This window comes from Galeopterus variegatus, unplaced genomic scaffold (genome assembly GCF_000696425.1).
Source record: "Galeopterus variegatus unplaced genomic scaffold, G_variegatus-3.0.2 Scaffold2955, whole genome shotgun sequence".
NCBI classification, from domain to species: Eukaryota; Metazoa; Chordata; class Mammalia; order Dermoptera; family Cynocephalidae; genus Galeopterus; species Galeopterus variegatus.
In genome coordinates this window covers 336,934-360,080 of record NW_007729066.1, presented here as the reverse complement: position 1 = coordinate 360,080, position 23,147 = coordinate 336,934, and the positions used below count along the sequence as shown (strand labels likewise).

The following is a 23,147-nucleotide window of genomic DNA, read 5'->3' as shown; positions in this document are numbered from 1 at the left end:
CGATATGATGCTGGATGAGTGGCTGGGGATTTCTCTTAGATGCCTTGTCTAACAATCATCTCTAACTATGGAGGGATAGTGAAGACTTTCTTTGAACACGTGCATTTTGGAAAATTCAATTTTAAGTCTGTCTTCTACATGTTGTAGAAGCTTCTCTGTAAGTAGCATAAATAGATGGGAATTATAAATATTTTTCATTTGCTGCATTTGCTAACAGATATCTTAGACCCCAGCAATTCAGGATTAAAAAAATTAGATAGTGATGCTAATGACTCTAGAATACAAATATCAATTTACAAAGATGGAAACTAAGGTCTGAGGGACTTCAGCGACATGTTTAGAGTTTGACAAATTTTAAGTGGCACAATACAAACTGAACTTGGGTATTTTTCATTTCAGGTTGATGTCGTCCAGTAGGTTGATTAGTATTAAAAAATGTGAACATATTATATTGAGGTTTGTTTTATAAGTGTGCAATAAGCAATTGATTAGTGCAAACAATACCACAGAGGAATTAGACAATTGGAATACTTTTAGTTTTAAGTACTGTCACCACTTTAGGTAAAGTCACTTCTTTTCTTGCACAAAAAATTTATGAACCAAGACCTTGTTTTCTTATATATATTTAAGCCAAATTTGGTAAGTCTGCCTTTTAACAACATGTTGTAAATTTTTATTTTAAAAAATTTGTAAATTTATTATAAAATCTTTAATTCAGATATTTGTGTTAAGAAGATACTTCCCATCAAATTATTAAATTCTTAACTTTCATTAAGCATTAGTTATAATTATTATTATTATTTTTGTCCTTTTTGTGACCGGCCACACTGCGCTCAGCCAGTGAGCGCTGTGAGCGCACCGGCCATCCCTATATAGGATCCGAACCTGCGGCGGGAGCGCTACTGCGCTCCCAGCGCCGAGTGCGCCACGGGCTCGGCCCAAGCATTAGTTATAATTATTAAATTTGCAGTGGGTATTGCATTTTAAGTCCTTGCACAATATATTACTAAGCACATACCTAAAGGCATGCTCCAAAACTATAATGATTCTACAATTTGAAAGTGTTCTAACAGATTTTTGCAAAAAGTGTATAACTATTCAGGTATTGGTATTTATTTTGTGAACTAAAACTAGGGATGTTATCCTTCTGGTTCTCCTTGGGGCATAACGCAGATAGGTCAAGACTCAATCCCCTCAATTCTCTACCCTGAAGGAGGCAGATGTCCCATGAGGGTAAAATAGCTTCACCTGGAATTTAATTGGAGCCGAAACAAAACTAGCACACAAGAACTCTGACATTTGAGAGAAACTTATTTCCACTTTTTCAGTGGCCTTTTAAAGCTTTGATTTTTTCTAGCGGGAGTTAGCCTCCATTTGTTTCAGTATTTACAAAACCATGATACTGTCATGCCAAGTAAACAGAAAGAGATATGGGATGTCACACTTGCAAAAAGGAATTACTGAACATATATTCAAGCAAATCATTAAAAGCATCTGGTTTATTTGGAAAGTTCTGAGTAAATTAAAAAGAAAAATAAATCATGACCAAATAGAGTCTCTGGACAAATCCACTTTAAATTTTTTTTTTTTTTTTTTTTTTTTTTTTAATATTCAAAGATGCATAGTACCAGCACAAATCGTTATAAAAGAAAATCGAAGGGATTTTCCTCTGAGCTATGTAGATACCTAGAGTCTGCCTGATTACCATTATTTTATAAGAAGATTCAACATTTTGTGATGGTTTGCTGCCAAGTCAAGTTGCTGATTGGCATCCTTAGCTGGAATTGAGAAAGGGTTGGGGCTAAGACTCCAGTTTTTTGGGAGGCGAGGGATTCTGTGATTTTACTCTAGTACTGTGATTTATAGACTACTGCCTACCTCTAGCTCAAGATTCTAAGTTTCCAAACCAAAACATGGCTTTACTTTCTTTCAGACTTGATTAGCATAGGTGAACTCTAGGTAGCTAATTTAGAGGCTATTCACACCTCTATGTTATTTATTGTTTTTTCTGGAAGAAAATTGACTTCATTATCTTGGTTTCTTTTGGATCTACAGGATCAAGATTGACTGTATAAATCAAAACAACAAAGAATCCTTATTGCTGAGTGTTTATTATTTCGAATCTTCAATGTTATGGGTTTTTCAGTGTTATGGCTTCAAGAGAAAATAATTTCAGTATCGAATGTGAAGGCAAGCATTCAGAAAACATGAGAAGGCCATGTTTGCCTAAGTACCTACATTTTTACCAAAGCGATGCAGATCTACTTTATGATCATTCTGAAAAGTTGAACAAGAGAGGAAAGATATTACATTCTAACATATGATGTCATTAGAAAAATTAAGACCCATATATCAAAACGAGATCTTGATTCCTTTTTTTTAAGGTTTGGGGTATATTTAAATAAATAAATATAAATAAATAAAATATAAATAAACATGTTTATTTATATAAATAAATTTTAGTTAAAAAATTTATATTTATAATTCTTCATTTTATTTTTTCAAATTAAATTACCAATTTACCATTTTCCCCCTACTTATGGTGCATTTTTGGTGCCTGTCTTAAATAGATTCATACTTGTGGTCATATTGTAGAACCAATTTTCCTCAGATAATAGGACCTTCTTAGAATAAATCTGTGTTTTGTTTTTAGCAGTGTAAATTCTCTTTGTAAAGATTATGACACACATTTTTATTAACTAAAAATTATACTGGGAACAAGAATGCAAGCCCCATAAAGGGAGGCACCTTTTGTGTCCTATTGGCATAAAGTAAGGCTCAGTAAATATCTGTGTAATGAATAGATGAGAAGTGCCAGATTCTTTCTACAGCCAAGACTAAAAAAAAATGGAGAATGAATTAATATAAATGGTGTCATTAACAGCACCCAATTATGGTTAAAGAAAACCACTTAGACATAGAACGTAATAGATTTAATGTAACTTATTCAAGTCAAGTTACTAATATATGGGAATATTATTACTATTATATTAATATATAATAAGAATATTATTATGTCATAAAAATCCTCATTCAAAACTGTGAAAAAAAAAATCTAAGTAGAATTGCTTTATTATGGCAATTTACATATGAATTGCTGCTGAGAAGAGAAAAATAGTTACTGCTCATTTCCTAAGTAATCATGTTTGTTTTACCACCAGATATTACAATGAGTCTTGAGTTGGGCATAAAATCAACCCTAGCTGCATGCAACCCTCTCCTACCTTCCTTTCTTTACCTAGTATTTCCATTCCCAAGTCATGGACTCTGAGATATTTAGCCAACTGGAAATCCATTTAACAATTTTAAATACGTGGGTAACTTTTGTAGATTTATGCTTTAATACAAGGGTTGGTAAATTTTTTAAACAAAGTTCCAGATAGTAAATATTTTAGGCATTGCAGGCCAAGAGGCAAAACTGAAGATATTATGTAAAACTCATGTAAACAGAGAGAAAACAAATTTCCACATAATTTTTATGGGCAAAATTTAAAACATAACTACAATTTAGGGGTTTTGTTGTTTTAATACAGATCTAGGAATGAGGTGAATGAAATTCTTCTTTGGAGTCTAATTTTGCTTAATTGTGGTTCAGAGTTACTGTTTCTTTCAACCAAAATCAATAGCATATGTTAATCTGTTAATTCAGATCTGTACTGCATTTCATCTTTGAAAATGTCCTTTTATGCAGATAGGTATTTCCAAATACATCAGGTCATAAGCATATAATTTTAATTGGGCTTATGCATCACTTAGAAATCATTTATAGAATTCTATTAGATTTTCCTCTTGATAGTTTTCTTTTAGCAGGTTGACACATTGCAGATTTATCACTTCCAACAGAAGGTTAAGCTGGAAGTTCCTCAACTGAACAGAAAAAAGGACTTTGAAATAAAGAAATTTACTTTTCATTGCCATGAGTGTACAAAAACACTGTTGGCCCTGGAGTATGTGCTCAGTAAATATAGCCACTACAGATTTGTGTGGAAATGGAGATTTCACTTCTTGTTTTAAACTTTTATAGTATGGGGAGTTTATCAAGCAATGTGCTATTACTTGTGATTCAAACAAGACTGTCCATCATCAAAATAACTTTACCACAGCATAAGTTGTTTTGCCTTGTAATTTTAGGTTGGATTCATCAAGAAACATTGCCAACCCTGCAGCAAAAACTTACTTCCATAAGCATTTCAGTATTTAATAATAGTGATTGAGGGAAGTTCTTGTTTAGAAAAATTTCAGTCTTATTAGCCTTGATCTGAAAAAACTTCCAATAAAACTTTACCAGTAAGCCATCAAACTGCTGTGCAGACCAGTCAGAATATTCAGATTCTATTTTTGACAAAATTTCATAGAACTGAAGATGGTTAAATTGATGAGAACAAAAGAAGGTTAAAGATGACACTACTATCTCAATAACACATGAAAGATTCAAATATTTTTCACAATGCACCTGCTAATAAGTTCTTCAAGGAATAACCATATGTCTTACATTTTAACAATCATAAATCTGTTCAAGTAACCCTCTTTGGGTTCTACACATCTTAGCAAATTCCATTTCAGATTGTACTGAATTTTTTCTCAACTTTGAAAATATTCTCAGGTACGGTTGTTCCATATGTACTATTCACAAAACTAATTTTTGGTCACTGCAAACTCATCATTGACTCCTTGAATAAACAACAACAGAGTAGTATCAATAACATCTCAGTTCCTCAAGAAGCAGGGACAACTACTTGAAATCAGTTGCCTTGTTTTTTCAGTAGACTGTTGGTATTGCCAGTATTGACCCTCAGAGCATTGTTCATGTCAAAATGCTAAGTCTTGCACAGGTGCAAATTCTTTGGGTGTGTTTCTTCAGCTGTTGCAATCAAATGCAATTTAGTAAACTTATATCAGAAAGTGAAGTGACTTTGCCTGGCTGGCTAACAAATGAGTCACTTGGAAACTTACTTTGGTTGCAGGCTCATTTTCATTTCTTATTTTTGTGATTGGATGTTTAATAAAGGTATTTATTGATATATTTTAGTACTTTTCTGCCAAAGGGTAAAAAAGAATTAACTATAAAACCTCAGCATATTAACTAAGTTAGCTAATGTATACATAAAGCATCCAGCACAATTCCAAATGTTAATTCCCTTCACCTGATGACTGAAAATTTGTCAATGGGCTAAAATATCATACTAAGTATACATTACTAGATTCAACATGCTAATGAGTTGCATTTATATTCACAAGTGTGATTGCACTATAGTTAACTTTTCTAATACTCTTCTTGATGATAGGATTACAATAGCATCATAAAATGAGCTGGGGTGCCTTCCCTTTTTTATTTATTTTCCCCTTTTAGACTTGTTTCTCTGAAATGAAGATTATCTGGTCCTTGAAGTTTTGATAAAACTTATTTGTAAAATCATCAGGGTCTGATATTTTTTAATGAGTAGGCTTCTACAACACTGATTCAATTTTTTTTAATAGTTATAGGTTCATTTGGAATATCTATTTCTTCTTAAGTCCATATTGTTTGACTATATTTTGTAAAGCATGATATAATATCTCCAAATTTCCAAGTGTACCGGCATAAAGGTATTAATATTTCATTATAATTTTATCTTTCACTTCTTTTTTTATCCTTATTATGTGTCCTTTCTTTTGATTCATCTTGCCAGATATTTTTAAAGTCCTTTCAAAGATTCTTTTTTGATTTTGCTCGTTTTCTCTACTGCTTCTTTGTTTTCTTTAATTTTTCCACTTATTTTCCTCTATTATCTTTGCATTTTCTCTGTTCTGTATTCATCTTCTTGAGTTAAATGATTAGCTCATGATTAACTTCCTATATTTTCTAATGTGTGTGCCAAAATACTACTTTAGTGCCATTTCATAAATTTACTATGTAGTGTTTTTATCTTCATTAATTATAAATACTTCTGAACGCAATGCCATCAGTATATTAATGATTCTTTGGTAGTTGCCATTTGTTTAGATGGTCAATATATCTGAAAGAATATGTATTATTAGGTATTCAGAGGTCAGGTTCTAGATATGGTCATTAAACTAAATTTTAACAATTTGTTTTCAAATCCAAATGTTTTTTTCTATCTGTTCATTTCTGAGAGAAGTGTGTTAAAAGTCTACGGCTATGATTGTGGACGTGTTAATTTCTTCTTGTAATTTTGTTAATATTTCATTTATTAATTTCGAGGCTGTGTTATTGGGGTGCACAGCATCTAGATGATTGTTACTTTCTGATGAACCATTCTCTTCATTGTTAGGTAATGAATCTTTAATGCCCCAAAGCTTTCGTCTTAAAGCCAATTATCGACATATTAGTAATACACACATGGACACACAAATTTTCTTTCAATACTTCTGTAAGATTATGTTTTGTGTGGGTCTCTTCTATCAGAAAAGAGCTACATTATTTATGCATGTGCCTGAGAATCTGTCTTTTAAAAGATAATAGAGTACAATAGAACAAGACATGAGATGTTACTATAAGACCTGGGATCACTCCATCTTCAGGGAACTTACCCTTTGATTAAGAGAAAAGACCAGATGCTAGAGTTCAGTGAGAACTGTTTGTCTCCTCTGTAGTCTATGTCAAACTAAAGTCATTTTTAACTCATTTAGGGCTTTCTGTTAACCTAGTATGATTGTGCTTTCAAGTCCTTAACCCCTCAGGGTCATTAAATGTACTCTTCTCTACTTAGTAAACACTGATTAGTCACCACTGAGTTGCCAAAGAATAGAGTCTTTTTCTATAAACTATGCAAGAAGTTGCTGAGATACATATTCTACAAATATTTAAGACACATAAAGCAAGATATATGTCATTGTCAAGGCCAGGTAGCTGTTGAAGGCATTATGCAAGGGAGAAAAGAGAAGCATATGAATCACACCCTAACCCCTCCAAAATTGTGAGTCTTCTTCCTAGCAAAACTAGAACCAAACATTGACAGCATTTACAGGTTGAATTAGATCTTCATTGTAATGTATTCCCAGTAATTTGAAGACAATTTTTACAGTTTAGAGTTTAATTTTAGTGGAAGATTCTTACACATTAAAAATAAACAAAGAAAACAAAAAGAAACAAATCTCTCACACATTTAAAAAAAAAAATCCGCTATTGTCCTGTGACAAATTTAGTTGAATTTCTAAATACTTCAAAACTCAAATTTCTTAGACCTACCTTTAAAAATCCTAAATTTTAAAATAAATTTTAAAACAAAGCACATTTATTTTAGTCAATAAAAGTGTTAAATGTCCCCTTCACCACATCTTCTTTCATTGTCTTTCATCTTCTTTACCCATTGTCTTTATCCATTTGTGTTTTATTTTCTACTCTAAATTCACCTTGTTAAAAAATAAAAAAAGAATACCAAAAAAGTTGCAGTTGAACATCTCAGCATGTTTGTTCTTATTGCGGTGAGTTAGCCACAGTCAGTTTAAAGAGAAGCAATTATCTGCCACTTCTTTCCTCTACTTGGGTTTGCTAATTTCCGGTACTCAGCTCTTTAAACAGCCTGAGTTTATTCAATACATGACCTTTCCACCCAAGCTTCAAATTCAGTATTTTCTAGAGACCAGACTAATCACTCTGATAAACCATAGAATGACCTAAAGTGTAAATCACTTTCCCAGCAGTCTTAGAAATTTATGAGGGGAAAGACTCTTGGTATGTTGTTTCCAGCCAGTTTTTACCTCATGGGAAAAGACACAAATATTACAGCAGAGAGAGGAAAGAATTACTTTTTGACTTCAATTGAATAAAACATACAGCACGAGTGCATAATGATTCATTATATTATTTGTATTTACATATTTATTTACATCCATGCATTTTTTTTTTCAAGTAACATAAAGCAATCCCTAAAACCAGAAAAAACAAAGTGTGCATTTATTATTCAGAGAAGCCCATCAGGTCAAAAATATCACAATTGCTTATATCATCAGGTTCTGCCTTCTCTGGCCACCATTTAAGTCTTTTGGGGGATTTCCAAGGAGTATTAAGAAGTGAAGTAAGCAAGGGCTGTGATTTCAGAATTCCCCTAGGAAAAACTAGATATTTGTTTTATATTTTTACACATTTATTTTGTACCATTTTTAAGGAGACAAAAAAATAACCATGTCACAATTTTTAAATGCCAGTTGTAAAATATATCTGCATATGTGTATTTATTCAATCTAGTTCCAGAAATATTTGAAGACACATCAAAGATGCAAATTAAACAAAATCTCTACCTGTGTTAGAACACTGATAACTCAAGTAAATAGTAAAAACCTACTTATGAATTTGGACTTAAACACAGGTTTTATTTCCACATGATGAAATCTCATTTGATATACAGATAAAAAAATGCAATACTCAGTGATAAGATCATAAGACTAGCAAATGGAAAGACTGGGTTCAAGTTCGAATGCAAAAACTTCCTAGCTGTGTGAATTTGGGCAAATCATTTACTCTCCCTGAGACAGTGTGGCAGTAAACTGTGAATAATGCAATTTCCCTTGTCTATTTGTCAGATTGTTGAAGTAAGGGAAATGAAATTAAATTATGAATTTTAAATAGCCCAATAAAAGTGAGGTCATATTCTTAACTAGGATACTATCTTTGCTTTAGCTTCTCAGCAATAATAAAGAATTCAGGGGTTATTTATGCTAAAGTTGAAGGATTTATTCAAGTTTATATGACCCATTGTTATATATATATATATATATATATATAATTGGCTCAAACAATTATGGAGACTGAGTAGTCCCAAGATCTGAAGATCTACAATAAGCAAGCTGAAAAGCTGGAGACCCAGGACAGCCAATGGTGTAGTTATAATCTGATGTGGAAGGTTTGAGAACCAAGAGAGTGGATAGTATAATTTCCAGTCCAAAAGCCAGCAGACTCAAGGCCCAAGAACAGCTGATATTTCAGTTTTAATGTTTTGCAATAACTACCTAAGATAGGTTCACTATAAGACAGATGCCTGTTACAAAAATAAAGATTTAATTGGAGTTTCCTTTTGTTCTATATGCTCAATGGCAATATAAATTATTTTAATTTTCTGAGTATTGAACACACACACACATTTATTCCACAGTGATTAGACTTAGCAGTTCATTCCACAGTGATTCAAAAATTTAATAGAACAATAATTATAACAAAAACACTGATGGCTCATGAAGCAAGACGTGTGAATTAGTAAAGTACTAACCTCTCTGGAATTGAAATTACTATTAATTAAACATCAAATTGATATTTAATAACTGTAATGTCATACAATATTACAGTAATATTGTAAAAATCCGATACTGACTCTCACCTTGGTCATTATTATGTTGGAAAATATTTTTTTAGTAAAAACTCTTTAAGTAAAAATGAAATAGGTAATTTGTCTGACTGGCTGTTTTAAAGCACAAATTTAGAGAATTTTATTCTTTTTAGCACTTTTCCAGTATTCCATCACTATCAATAACCTAAGAAATGTGTAAGTACCTACAACATATCATTTCTATTCATGTGTTTTAAATCTCTCAAAGTTCACTATAAGTAGATAGTAATTATGGAAATTATTTTATAAGATATATTTATAGTATCCCAGACATGAGTTTATATAAGTTATATATTTATAGACAAAGTACACATGAGATGCTTTAGTCTCATCAATTTGTTTTTAAAATTCCCAGAGATAATCCTATGTGTTACTTTTTGCCAAAAAAGAGTCAGCACATTTTAATCAATTTATATTTTAAGAAGGTGATTAAATGGTATACAGCCAAGATAATTTTAATACTTGTTGCCTTGGAAGTGGAGCGAGTGGAGTTGGTGGATCCTGCTGTCTCTGGAGCATTCTTTTTGCTCTTAGAGTATAATAATTTAAGGTTAAGAGGAGGAAAACAAACCTTAACTTTGTGAAAAAATAAATAATATGAAATTTAGCAAATAGTAGACTATAATTAAATTGAATCATTAAACTGAAGTGAAGGTCAGCAAGCATGGCTATTCTGCATGTTTGAAAAGAATATCCACATTCGATTTACAATTATCCACAACCATGAAGGAAACTGCGACTCATGGGAAATACACAGTATTTATGCGGAAAGAGCTTCTCCTTTTATCGTTAGTCAATAAACCTTGGAAATAAAAATAAAGATGTAAGAAACATAAAATATTAAGAAACAGTATTTGGAGATAGAGTGCATGTGTCTGCCTTCCCTCAATGATTTTTTTATCAAATATTTACATTGTTTTATCAAACATCAAGAGATTTAAAAGTTAAGCACAATCATTTCTATGAACCTAGACAAAATAGTGTCTTGTATGTGAAGGAAGATAGGATTGATGGATTTCCATTAATGTTAATGGTCTCATCCCAGCTTCTCAATTTTGTTATTAAGTATCTTTGAAAACAAATTAATATTCTACAAAAATTAGGAGAAATCATGGGAGCAGACCATGCTTGGACAGAGTAGCAGGAGAGGAACAGCCCATAGAGGATGAGGGTATGGAAGAGGTTAGTATATTATAAATATACAAAACATATGTTGGCTTTGAATGAACATAAGGGAAATAAACATAGTATGACCTTTTTCACAGTTATGGATAATCTGTGTTCATAAATATGTTTTCAGGAACAAAGTATAAAGAAAACACAACTAACCCTATAATATTGTCCCAAAGGACAATAAAAAGACAGTAACTTATACTGCTAGAAATAGGAACCAGAAAAAATTTCCTAAATTCAGAGTTGTGTACAAGCTACTTTTAGATCCATTCAAAGCACTCAAGAGGGTTATATTCTCTAATGGATTTAAATTACCAGAAATAATTTATTTCTCCCTGTGGCCATTTAGATATTGGCCAGAATGTTAGTCACCGCACATTTAATTTTGTAATTATTTGTTATTTCTGAACTCAAGTGAGTGAACCAAATAGCATCTCAGGAGATAAAACGTGGGCTGGGTAGACTCACATTCAAATGTGTATACTTCCACTAGTTCTAGCAATTGTATGGGGATAGGAGGAAGGCTTGCAGAAAAAGCATTTTTTATGCTAGTCAAGAACCAAATACCATTTACAATTGCTGTGTGTCTTGAAATCAGAAGGAAATATTAACATTATAATTGCAGTCATGCTTGAAAATTAAAAATTTGAACATGAAAGAAAAAAGGAATAAGGCATATCTGGTGTTACTACCCTCTTGGAGTGATTCAAGCAGAGAGGCCCAAGATCTCTAGTGAGGGTAAGCAAGCAGCCTGGTACTTATTTCTGGAAAATTCATCAGTACATGAGCCCAGGAAAGAGGAATATGAACAATGGCTAATTCAACTTCCATCTAGAGAGTGAGATTTCTGACTTCCTAGAAAAGCAGAACATTCTGAATTCCCTAGGAGAGCTCCTTCCTGAGTAGCAGAGGGCTGGTGAGGCCAGTAAAATTCAACTGGTTTGTTCAGATAGATCCCCAGAGAATATGTCAAAGTTCGAAGGAGATTGTGTAAAGAAAACAACCTAAGCCAATCATAATGAGCTCATGTCACCTGAAAAGCTCCTGAACACCCTACCAGCAGGCCCAAGAAGGAAGGCCCCAGAATACTAATGGGGTCTTCTTTTCAGGCCTTTCCTTCAGTGAGTAGGCATAACATAAAATTCTCAAGAGGATCTTAAGAGTACATAAAGATCCATTTTACTGTACAGTAAGAAACAGGCTTTTTGGAAGCTGCTGCCAGAAAAGCCTGATCAATGCTGAACTGTAAAACCAATTACAAGTGCTGGGTTGTCCAGGGAAAACACAGGGCCACCCACCTTGATTTTCAGAGTCTTTCTCTGAGGCTCTCTGATCTATAGAAACCCAGTGACAGATTTGAGGGCTCAAGCACCTTTTTCATATATTTTTTTCAATTTTCAAACAAATGATTAACATAATTTTCAATCATTAAAATTTACAAATAAGCATCATCTCTCTGAATCTCTATGTTTCTCAATACACATTTGTATAAATAATTCACAATCTCAGTTGAATTCTAGGTTATTATTATACCATAAGTGGAAAAGCTAGAAACACAGAATGAACTCAATGTCAAAAATGTGGTTACATTTCAAATATCTTAGGGTTGCTTTCCCTAAACTTCACACAATTTCAAATTCTGTCACAATTACATTATTTTAAAATGTGTTTTGTATCTAGTTTTGAAGTAATCCCAGCCTACACCAAAGAGGTTTTCAATACCTCTGTTACAACTTATATAGGGGATTAGATCTTCTCAGAACCCTAAAATAACTGAAAGTTACTGAAAAGCTGGGCAGTTTGAATTAAAAGCATTACTATTTAAGAATTACCATTTAAATTCCCATAAGTTGTTTATTGATCCTATTTATTTCATTTAGGAGTGAATGATATACATACATAAGTAAATGCAAGTAACCTGATAGAATAAATATAGAAAAGGTTTTCTGCAATAACAAAAATACCCAAAGGCCAATATGATAATGTGAAAATCAGAAAAGAAGAGGCCCTAGAATCAATACTGTCTAATAGAAATTTCTGTGATGATGGAATTGTTTCTCTGTGCCATTCAACACACTAGCCACTTGCCACTTTGGCTATTGAACACTTGAAATGGGTCTCAGTGCAATGGAGGAACCGAGACTTAAATGTCATTCAATTTTAATTAATTTCAATTTTAATGGCCACATGTGGCTAGTGGCTATCATATTGGATAGCAAAGACCTAGAGAAACTTATATCTGAAAGAAAGAGAAAATAATCAAAATTAGCCTACAAATGAGTAGGGTTTAAAGTAGGAAAATATCCTGATTTAGTCATGTCATCAAAGGAACATATATGGAAGAACTGAAGGTTGGACACAGCGATGGAAAAACTTCTAGATACATTATTTTATAAATAAGTTTTCACTATGTGTTGTAGAATGTGTTTTGACAACTTACTCAGGTTTAATTAGAACTCTACTGAGATATAATAACTGCATAATCCCAATTACGTTGACTTCGATGAGATCACACAGTCATCTTTTTCATATAATATATTATCATCAAGCAGAACTTTCCATTGAATAAAGGGAATACAAATTCACCACAGGAAATTGCTTAGTTTCTGTAAATCACTTATAGGCTCTACTATATAAAATCATCATACATGATGGACCTTATGTATTTTTCCCAGTACAGAAACATCCAGCTGTTCTCCTAAAGCAGGGTGACAATGGTCCCCTCCCTGCTATCTGCACTACTTCTTTGAATGTGGCCAAAGAGCCAGAACAAGTTATTAAGAGTGTCAAGTAAAGAGAAAAAGTACACCTTTCCAGGTCCCTGAATAACTATGGTAAATATTTCTTTCCTGAATCAAGGGCTTAAGCTGAATAGATTTAAAAGCAGAATTTATGTGAGTATTTCAAAATATTTTTCTGAAATGTTTGATATGAAACATTTCTCTTCTTCCACTATTATGATCTTCAGCGTAGTAAGAGAAAAAGAGAGCAAATGTTAAGAAGATATCCTCAGCTTCAACTGATAATTTCCGTGCTCCACTGGATTTAGTCATGATCTCCAAAGAGGCAAAACATTCTGTTGGAACAATATCTTTCACTCACTCATTCATGTATCCATTTGGTATTCATTGAGCACTAATATAAGCCAGTTACTTATGAGCACTGGTGATATGACAACTTAAAAATGTCACCTCACCTGCCCTCAAACAGTTCATAGGCTAGCATTGAAAAGAGCTCATAACAGGCAGGTTAAATAATAAGAGATATGCTTAGGGTGTCATGGGAACACATAGGAAGAAAACTTAGCCAGGAAATGAGGGCACGATAAAAAGAGAGAACCCCAGAGACAGGCAATAGTACGTGTGGGGATGAAGAGTTTATTTTAAATAATTAAATATAAGGTTTCTTGGGGTGTCTAGATCAAGCTACCTGGGAGAGAAATGGATATAAAATTTGAATCTCAAGGGGAAACATCGGCAGATATGTAGATCTGGGAGTAATTTGCATGTGAAATCATAAGAGTTAGTGAGCTCTCTCTTGGGCCATGTGCAGAACAAGAGGATTAAAGGGCCAAGGGTGAGATGCTAGGAGAATCACAGCATGGTAGGGCATGAGTAGAAAAGAAAAGCCTGGAAAAACAGAAGGAGAAGAATTATCTGAGGTGTAGCAGGTGACATGAGAGTGCATTATTATAGATGCCAGGGGGTGAATGTTTTAAGGCTCTTATCATCAACAGATTCAAATATGCCCACCACATATGGTAAAATAAAGTGCAAAAAAAACATCTTTAGTTTGGTAATAAGTGGAGTCACTGATAAACGTAACCACAGCACCTTCAGCAAAATGATGGGGACAAACTGGTTATAGTGGATTACAGGTGAAAAGTGAAGAGGGTGAATACATAAGAATCAAATTTCTTTTGAAAATTTCAGATGAGAAGTGATGTTTGAGTATGTTGATGCCTAGCCCTATCCTGATACAAAGCCAGTCACACTATTGTGTGATGGTGAATATTACGGTCAAGCTTTCTTTGACTCATAGGCCCTAATCCAAAGAATCTTGAAAACCAACAATTCTCAATATTAGTGAAGAGTAAGGAAGATAAAGGACGTAAAGATTTGGGCAAACTAGAAATTGCCATACAAATGTTAGTTATTATGGTCATTATTACTACAATTTGGTCTTGTTAGATTTGGGTTTGTGTTTCAGCCCAGTTTATATCAGATTTGAAAAACAAATTGAAAAGTCTGCCACATGGAGTTTGTGGAGAGGAAACAGCAATAGTTAACTTATGCATTATGCATATAATTTAGACTCAAGAGATCCAGTGGATAACTGCAGTGAATCACAATTGCCCTCTTTAGGCAACTCAATGTGAACTTCCTGATAGAAATAAAGCATTCCAAAGTCCTATGTAAATGGATGTGATAATAACAGGAGGATTGGCTGCCTGCTTGCTTCTCATTTCAATTGGATAATTTGAATAAATTCTTTATACAAATTGTAACTGCTGTCATTTGGTAATACTCCAACTTGAAAATATGGAGTGTTGGGTGCAGACCCTTGCCAACTCTAGACAAATGGAGGTTGACTAATGAAGGATTTGAAGGGCACCTTGGCACTGTCAGTAGATAGAATCTTTCCTTGCTATAAAGTCTCCAACATAGGCAAGATTTTCCTATTGCAATTATATTCAGAATCAAGCAGAAGTTTATAAACTCTACAACTGCTGCAGACCCATTAACTGGTGAGTCACCTGGAGCCTTCCTCTTTAACCCACAGAATCCCCAAGTTTGGTTTAATCGTTCTTCATCATACTTCCAGTTTCTCCAGCTAATGGTCTGAATTCTGATTGTTCATCTGTTCTATAAATTAATTCAGATGTGTAGCTAGTTCCACTTGGTGTCTTGGAAGTTGACACTTCCATTCACACTTTTCAAATCTCTACAAATGCTGAAATCAAAAATTCTCAACCTTAGATTAACTAGGATTGTCAGCCATCAGCTATGATGTTGGCTTCTGATATAATGCTAATCTTCTGTTATGTCCTTGTTAGCTCTCAAGATTATGCATATGTATGTAGTTTCTTTCTCCAAAGCTCCAAATCTGTTACAGGGAATGACTATTTTAATGTCTTAATGATGAAGAAATAATACATAAGATAATGCCATTTTTAAAAGTCAGAATAATTGGAATTACAGAATTAAACAAGTCCTCAAATAAAGAAAATTTGAGGCCTTAATCAATCTATCTAGTTGCCTTTCTGTGATTAAAACAAAATAAAACCAAACAAAACCAAAACAGCAGTAGGCAGTACCTATGTTACAGGTAGTATGTATTCTTGGAGGGAAAAAAAAGGTATTTAGAGCTCCTTTATAACATGGAATTAACCATTTTCCTTGTTACCTTTACCATTGCTAGAGTCCTTTCTCAAATGTACACTAGAGAAATTCTCTTTAAGTCTGAAGCTGTATTTGCCAAGACTATTATTTTGCTGTTTTTGTTTGTTTTTAAACTCAGTTACACTCAGTCCAAAGCTATTGCTCAAAGAAAGTCATGTCATTTTGAACTTGATGCATGCCGTACTGGTTAGTCTGCTACTTCTGTTTCTTCTCAGTGGTACACTGACAGTCTGAACTGTTTGAAGTTGTCCTTTGCTGTGTCTTAAGAGATCTTTATCTCATCATTCAAAAGCCAAAGGTTGTGTTATTCACTAAACATACAAAAAATCAATATCTGTGGTCTTGAGCAAGTCACCTAAATTTCCATACCTGTTTCTTTTTTTATAGCTTTTAAAAACAGAAGAGGTTGCTATGATTTCTTAATTCCTTTTTAGGTTCTATCATTCTATGATAGTGAGGTTTTTTGGGTAGAGACTTATAGACAGGTTGACCTCAACATGGTATTACAGTATCTGCATTCAAACTACAATTTTATAAAACTTGCTTTCTAACCACTTCTATGGCTGTGTACATGGAATCGATACCAGACTTTCTACATGGATTTTGAGCATCACTGAACAGTACGATTGAGGAATGGATACAAATTTAGTGTGAATGTGTGTGTGTGTGTGTGTGTGTGTGTGTGTGTGTGTACTCTGGTACATGCTTCAAAGGACAAATTCAGGATGCTATAAGAATCTATGACTATACCTGACAGACTTACAATTCTGGTTGTAAAGGCTGAGCAATAAATGGTAGATGGTGGGGGGGATAAATCAAAGAAAATTTAAGTTGGGGGATCTTGAGGATGAAAGGGTTGAATAATATAATTTCCCTGAGAAAAATGAGAGTCCACAGAAGAGTTTTAGATAGGAAGGTGACGTGATCAGATTTGCTTAAAAATTACTTTAGTCCCTCTGTGGACAATGGGTTGAAAGGCAAGAAAGACTTTGGTATCCCTCCTCCTTAGTAATGCATAAGAACATTTTACTTTCAGGACCCAAAGTGCTTTCTTTTCTTCTTAAAAAACTTTTTAAAGATATTCTCACTTGTCTTCATCCTTCTCCTTCTTTGTATATATTATTCTTCTCATGAGAGCTCTCTGTCTTTTGCATGGAAAATCAACACCTCTCTGACTTGCTAAACAAATCAAAGAATGAAAGCAGGGCATAAGACTTATGCAGTCCCTTAGCACTTTGTGCTCAGAAGAGTCACATGCTTGGTTTAATGATATGTTGTCAACAACTTAAAATTTTTAATTTTTAAACAAATGGCTCCACGTTTTCATTTTGCATTGGTTCCCCAAATTTATTTAGCCATTTATGGAACAAAGTTAAATTATTTTGGTTATATAGGAGTAGAAGTCAAGAATAATCAATTTGTTCTAGTCTTCTGTATATCATGTACATGTCCAAAGCTTTGCTGATTTCTCTTCATTTTCTGCACCACAACCACATAACCCAAATTATCATTATCTTTTTCTGATATCACAGAAATAAATATTGGGCAAAATAGATTTTAAAGCCAAAAAATGTTATTAGAAATAAAGAAAGATATTTTACAATGATAAAAGACTCAACCCATCCAGAAGTTATAGTGGTATAAATATATATGCACCTGACAACAGAGTTCAAAAATAAATGAAGCAAAAAACTGTCAGAATTAAAGGCAAAAGTAGACAATTCAATACTTATAGTTGGGGACTTCAATACCTTCTTCAATAACGGATATAAACATTAAGCAGAAGACCAACAAGAAAATAGAAAATTTGAATGACACTGTAAACCAATTAGACCTCATACACATTTATAAAACAAACACTTCTCCACCAACAGCAAAATACATATTCTTCCGAAGTACACATGGAGCATTCTCTAGAACATACTATAATCTGGGTCATAAAACAAGCATAATAAACTTAAAAGGATTGAAATTATATGAAGTATGTTGTTTGACCACAATGGAGTAACATTAGAAATGAATAACAGTAAGAAATTTGTGAAATTCATAAATATGTCAAAACTAAATAACATACTCCTAATAACCATTGTATTAAAGAAGAAATGACAAATGAAATCAGAAAATATTCTAAGGTGGATAAAAATTAAAACACAACACACCAAGACTTATGAGATGGATATAAAACAGTACTTAGAAGGAAATTTATAGCTGTAAATGTCTATATTTGAAGAAAAATAAAGACTTCAAACAATCTAACTATCCAGATTAAAACACTGGAAAATAAGAGCAAACTAAATCTATTGTAAACAAAATGAAGGAAATAATAAAGATTTTTGCAAAAATAAATGAAATAGAGAATAGAGAAAAATCAATGAAGCCAAAATCTTGTCTTTGAAACATCAACAAAATTGATGAGCCCTTACCTAGACTGACCAAGAAGAAAGGAACACTCAAATTACTAGAATCAGAAATGAAAGAGGGGACATCACTATTGACCCTACAAAATTAAAAGGATGAACAATTGTGTCATAAATTAGACAGTTTAGATAAAATGGGCAACTTCCTAAAAATACCCAAACTACCTAAACTGATTCAAGAAAAAATAGGCAATATTATAAGTAGACCTTGAGTTAGTGATCAAAGACTGAGCAGAAAAGAAAAGCTCAGGCCCAGATGGCATCACTGCTGAAATCTAGCAACATTTAAAAAATTAATACCAATACTTTATAAACACTTCCAGAAAAAGAAAGAGGACAGGATACTTTTCAAGTCATTTGATGAGGACTGTGTCATCCTGACACCAAACCAGACAAAGACATTACAAGGAAAGAAAACTACAGAGCAATATTTTTTATGAATATGGACACGAAAATCCTCAACAAAATATTAGCAAACTGAATCCAGCAACATATAAAAATCCTTGAGGAAGTGGGATTTATCCCAGGAATGCAAGATTGATTTAACATCAAAAATTAATGCAATGCATCATATATCATAAAGGACAAAAACATCTGATAATCTCAAAAGATGCAGGAAATGCGCCTGTTGAAATATAACAACCCTCCAGGATAAAAAATACCAAACAAACTAAGAATAGGAAGAAACTTCCTCAATCTAATAAAAGGCATCTATAAAAAAACCACAGCAAGCATTATACTTAATGGTGAAAGACTGAATGAATTATCCCTAAAATCAAGAACAAGATAAGGATGTTTTTTCATTATCATTATTCCTACTCAACATTTAACTGAAGGTCCTAGCCAGGGAAACTAGGCAAGAAGAATAATTAAATGTCCTCCAGACTCGAAAGGAAGAAGTAAAACTATTTCTATTCATAAATGGCATTATCTCATACATAGGAAATCCTAAGAATACACTTAAAAGGTAATGCACTACTAAATGAGCTAAGCAAGGTTGCAGGATACAACATCAGCATACAAAAATTAATTGTATTCCTATAAACTTGCAATAAACAATTCAAAAATGAGATTAAGGAAAACATTCCATTTACAATAGCATCGACAAAGTGAAATAGCACTAAAATTAACAAAAGAAGTGAAAAGCTTGTTCTGTAAATACTACAAGACACAGTTGAAGGAAATCTTAAAAGATTAAAATATATGGAAAGAAATTCCATGTTCAGTCTGGTATTTCCTCAAAATGTTAAACAAGAGATACCATATGTATGAACAAGCACTTTACCCTGAAGTATATACTCAAGAGTTTTAAAAACATATGTACTCACAAACTTATACATAAATGTTTATGGCAGCATTATTAATAGTAACTCTAAAAGTGGCAAAAACCTAAAAGTGGCAAAAACCCAAGTGCCCATCACTGATAAATGGCTAAAGAAAATATGGCACATCCAAAAAATGGAATATTATTTGGCAATTAGAAGAATGAAGTATTGATACGTTACAACCTAGATGAAACTTGAAAACATCATATTAAGTAAAAGAAGCCAAACACAAAAGACTACATATTATTATATGATCTGTTCATTTATATGTAAAGTCCAGAATAGCAGAGTATGGAGACAGAAAGCAGATTAGTGATTACTAGGAACTAGCACTTATTTCAGTGCTTAGTTCCACATTCACCAAGATCATTAGGTCAGTGGTTTAGAATGTGACCTCTGATGTCAGAATGCCTGTGTTCAAATTCTGGCTTCTCCCTTTACTAGAGGAAGAACTTTGGACAAAATAGGATTCTACTATGTTAGAAAGATATGAAATGGTATCTCTAGACATTTTTTTTCAAAGTGAGGAAAAATTCAATTTTATAAAAAAGTCCCTGCAAATTGCAGAGCATACCTCATTGGACTGTGTGAGAATTAATGAAGACTACACTGAAACGACATAAGTAAGTGGTAGTTCAGTAAGTGATAGTTATTGTTATTGGTTGATGTTAAATAAATTCATAATTTAATAAGAAAATGATTTTCTCTTTATCTAGAGGACAAAAAAGTTTATGTCAATAAAATCTTTAGTGAAGAAACATTTTTTCCAAAATTTTGTGATTTGGTGCCTAAGTTCTTATGTAAATTAGGAAAAAGAAGTGTTTCTAGAGTTATAGGCTAAAATAATTCTCAACTTTTGCCTGTATTTTCCTCTTGTCTTGAACTTGGTCTTTCCTGCTCATCTGCTGTCCAAGTAAAAAGAAGACTTACAAAAAGCAGAGAAGGCTCGCTAGCATTTGAAAAACTGAACATACACCTGAAACTTAATTTCTTTCCAAATTAAGCTTCTTTCCTTTTTCCCTTCCATCTGAGGCACCATTCTTTTGAGCTGGGAGGCAATTGATGTAGACTAAAGCTCAGCAATCCTGTCCTTAGAGGATCTTTAATTTTAAGGCAGTCCAAAGAGCCCTAGCTTACCAGAAGAATTACTCCTGAATGCACTTGGAGCATATTTCCAGTGTTGTAAAGGTAAGTGATTTCTGAGAGTATACTCATTTCACCCTAATAATGTAATTTGTCCCAAAATATAATAAACACCCACCAAGACTAATTCAAATTTTCAGATTTAACTTGGTCTTTGTTTCCAGGCATTTTCAGTGGAAAGAGATAGAAAATATTCTTCTAAAAAAATACAAGTTCCCACTGCTACTACCAATTCAATTACAAGACTGTGAAGTTTTTGCTTAAACTGATTGATTTTATGTCTGTATCTACTTTGCCCCCTGCTGAAAATCTAAGCTTGCACTGACACCAACATAATTGCAAATTTGCTTTAAACCACAATTTCTGGTCAACAGTCTCAAAATAATTATATGATTACTGAAGACAGTTTTAAGTTTTATCACTGACTTGAATGCTTGTAGAGTTAAAGTATGATTTCTTAAATCATTTGGAAAAGTTCCTTTCTGTGAGGATATGCCAACAATGCATTAAAGAGTTACAATTCATTTGTAACATTTTTCTTTCCATTTTAGAGATCCTTAAAAACAATTTCATAATTATGTAAATATGTACATTGTCCAAAGTGAAATTTATAAAACAATATAAAAATCATATCTATTCAGAGATTTCTAGCTTCTATCCCTGTCCCTTAAATTGTTCTCCCCGCACTTCCAACTCTATGAAAAAAATTTGTAAACCATGGTTTATAAAAATCATATCTATTCAGAGATTTCTAGCTTCTATCCCTGTCCCTTAAATTGTTCTCCCCCCACTTCCAACTCTATGAAAAAAATTTGTAAACCATGGTTTATACTTCCTTCTATATTAATTCTTCTTTCATGAATGTTAGCATCCTATAAGTATTTTTTGCCACTTGGAGATCACTACATAATATTATCTAAAGATATTTCCCATTATTTTTTATAGCTGCAAATTACTCTGTTTGGATGCACTATATTTTAATCAACCAACCATCTATTGATGGACATTTTTATTGGTAAGACTTTTTTATTCCCATTTACAAATAACACTGCAATGATTAGCCTTGTGCGTATGTCTTTTTGTACATTTACCAGTGTGCCTTTGATATAGATTCCTAACAGAGAGATTGCTGGGTCAAATGGTAAGCGCAAATTTAATTTGGTTAATATTGTCAAATTCCACTCCACTTTTTGCATTTGTACAAGAAATGCATCAAAGTACCTGTTTCTCCACAGTTCTGTCAAGAAATATTCTGTTACATTTGGATTTTTGCTGATTTGATTATGAGAAGCTGCATTTCTCACATTAGGAGTGAATGAGGTTGAGTAACTTTACATATATTTAAGGGACATTACACTGCCTTTCCTGGAAATTGTGTTGATATATCTTGCCTTTTAAATATGATTTGGGGCATGTTTCTTCTTTGTTTTTAGAAGAATTTTATGTACTAGTCTATCAACCATTCTTAGTATAGGTGGCTAATAATTTTTCCAGTTTATCATTTATCCTTTTACTTTGCTTATGGAGTTTTCTGTCATGCAAAAGTTGAGTGTGTGTGTGTGTGTGTGTGTGTGTGTGTGTGTGTGTGTAATAAAACATTTTTTTTCCCTGGAATGGTTTAAGACTAGTCAGGAAAGTTTTTCTTGAACTCGGTTATAAGAATTCACCCATGTATTTTTTTCCTAAAACACGTATGGCTTTATATTAAACCTTTAAATCTCTGACTCATTTAGAATTCATCCTTTTTAAAATTTACCATCCTTCCTAAAAATTTACCAAACTTTAGTCAGTACGAGTTGGCTCTAGCACAACACTCTGCCAATAGACTGTGCCACTATCATCCGCAAACGACTGTCTAGAAAGCCATGCATTGCGTACATGTTCTGTTTCACTTTGTATATTCTTAGTTATGCCTGTGTATGTTTCATCAGGTCAGTAAAGTTCCTGGTGCCTCAAATTTTCCAAATCAAAAACGTCTTTGAACATTCATAAAATGTTTCTTTCTTCTAGACGAACAGTACATTAGAGTTTTATGGGCAGAATGTATCAATATTTGGAAAAAACACTTATTTCTCTAGTTGAGATTATTTTTAGTATAAAACAGCAATCATTCAATTGCATAATAGTACTGCTACTTTCAGAAACAACAGCAAATTAGGGATATCCATGTAGGGAGATAATCATTATGTATTAAATGGTCTTGTTTTTAGCATATAAGTACTGACTATTGCTTATAACAATACATCTATTTTCTTCTCTCGGGTTTAAAAAATCTCCAGCCCCCAAATGGACAGAAAAACACAATCTATAATAAAGACTCACCACTACTGGAGGCATCATTCAGATTTAGCAGTCCCCCTCCTA

General features: G+C 33.0%; 1 protein-coding gene across 1 annotated transcript in view; it reads right to left on the bottom strand.

The window, feature by feature from the left end:
• NOL4 (nucleolar protein 4) overlaps window positions 1-23,147 on the bottom strand; it is a 288,360-nt gene that overhangs the window by 2,085 nt on the left and 263,128 nt on the right. Inside the window, exon 11 of the mRNA XM_008583526.1 lies at window positions 23,106-23,144. Within this exon, the coding sequence (XP_008581748.1) occupies window positions 23,106-23,144 (39 nt within the window). The remainder of the gene's footprint in view (window positions 1-23,105; window positions 23,145-23,147) is intronic.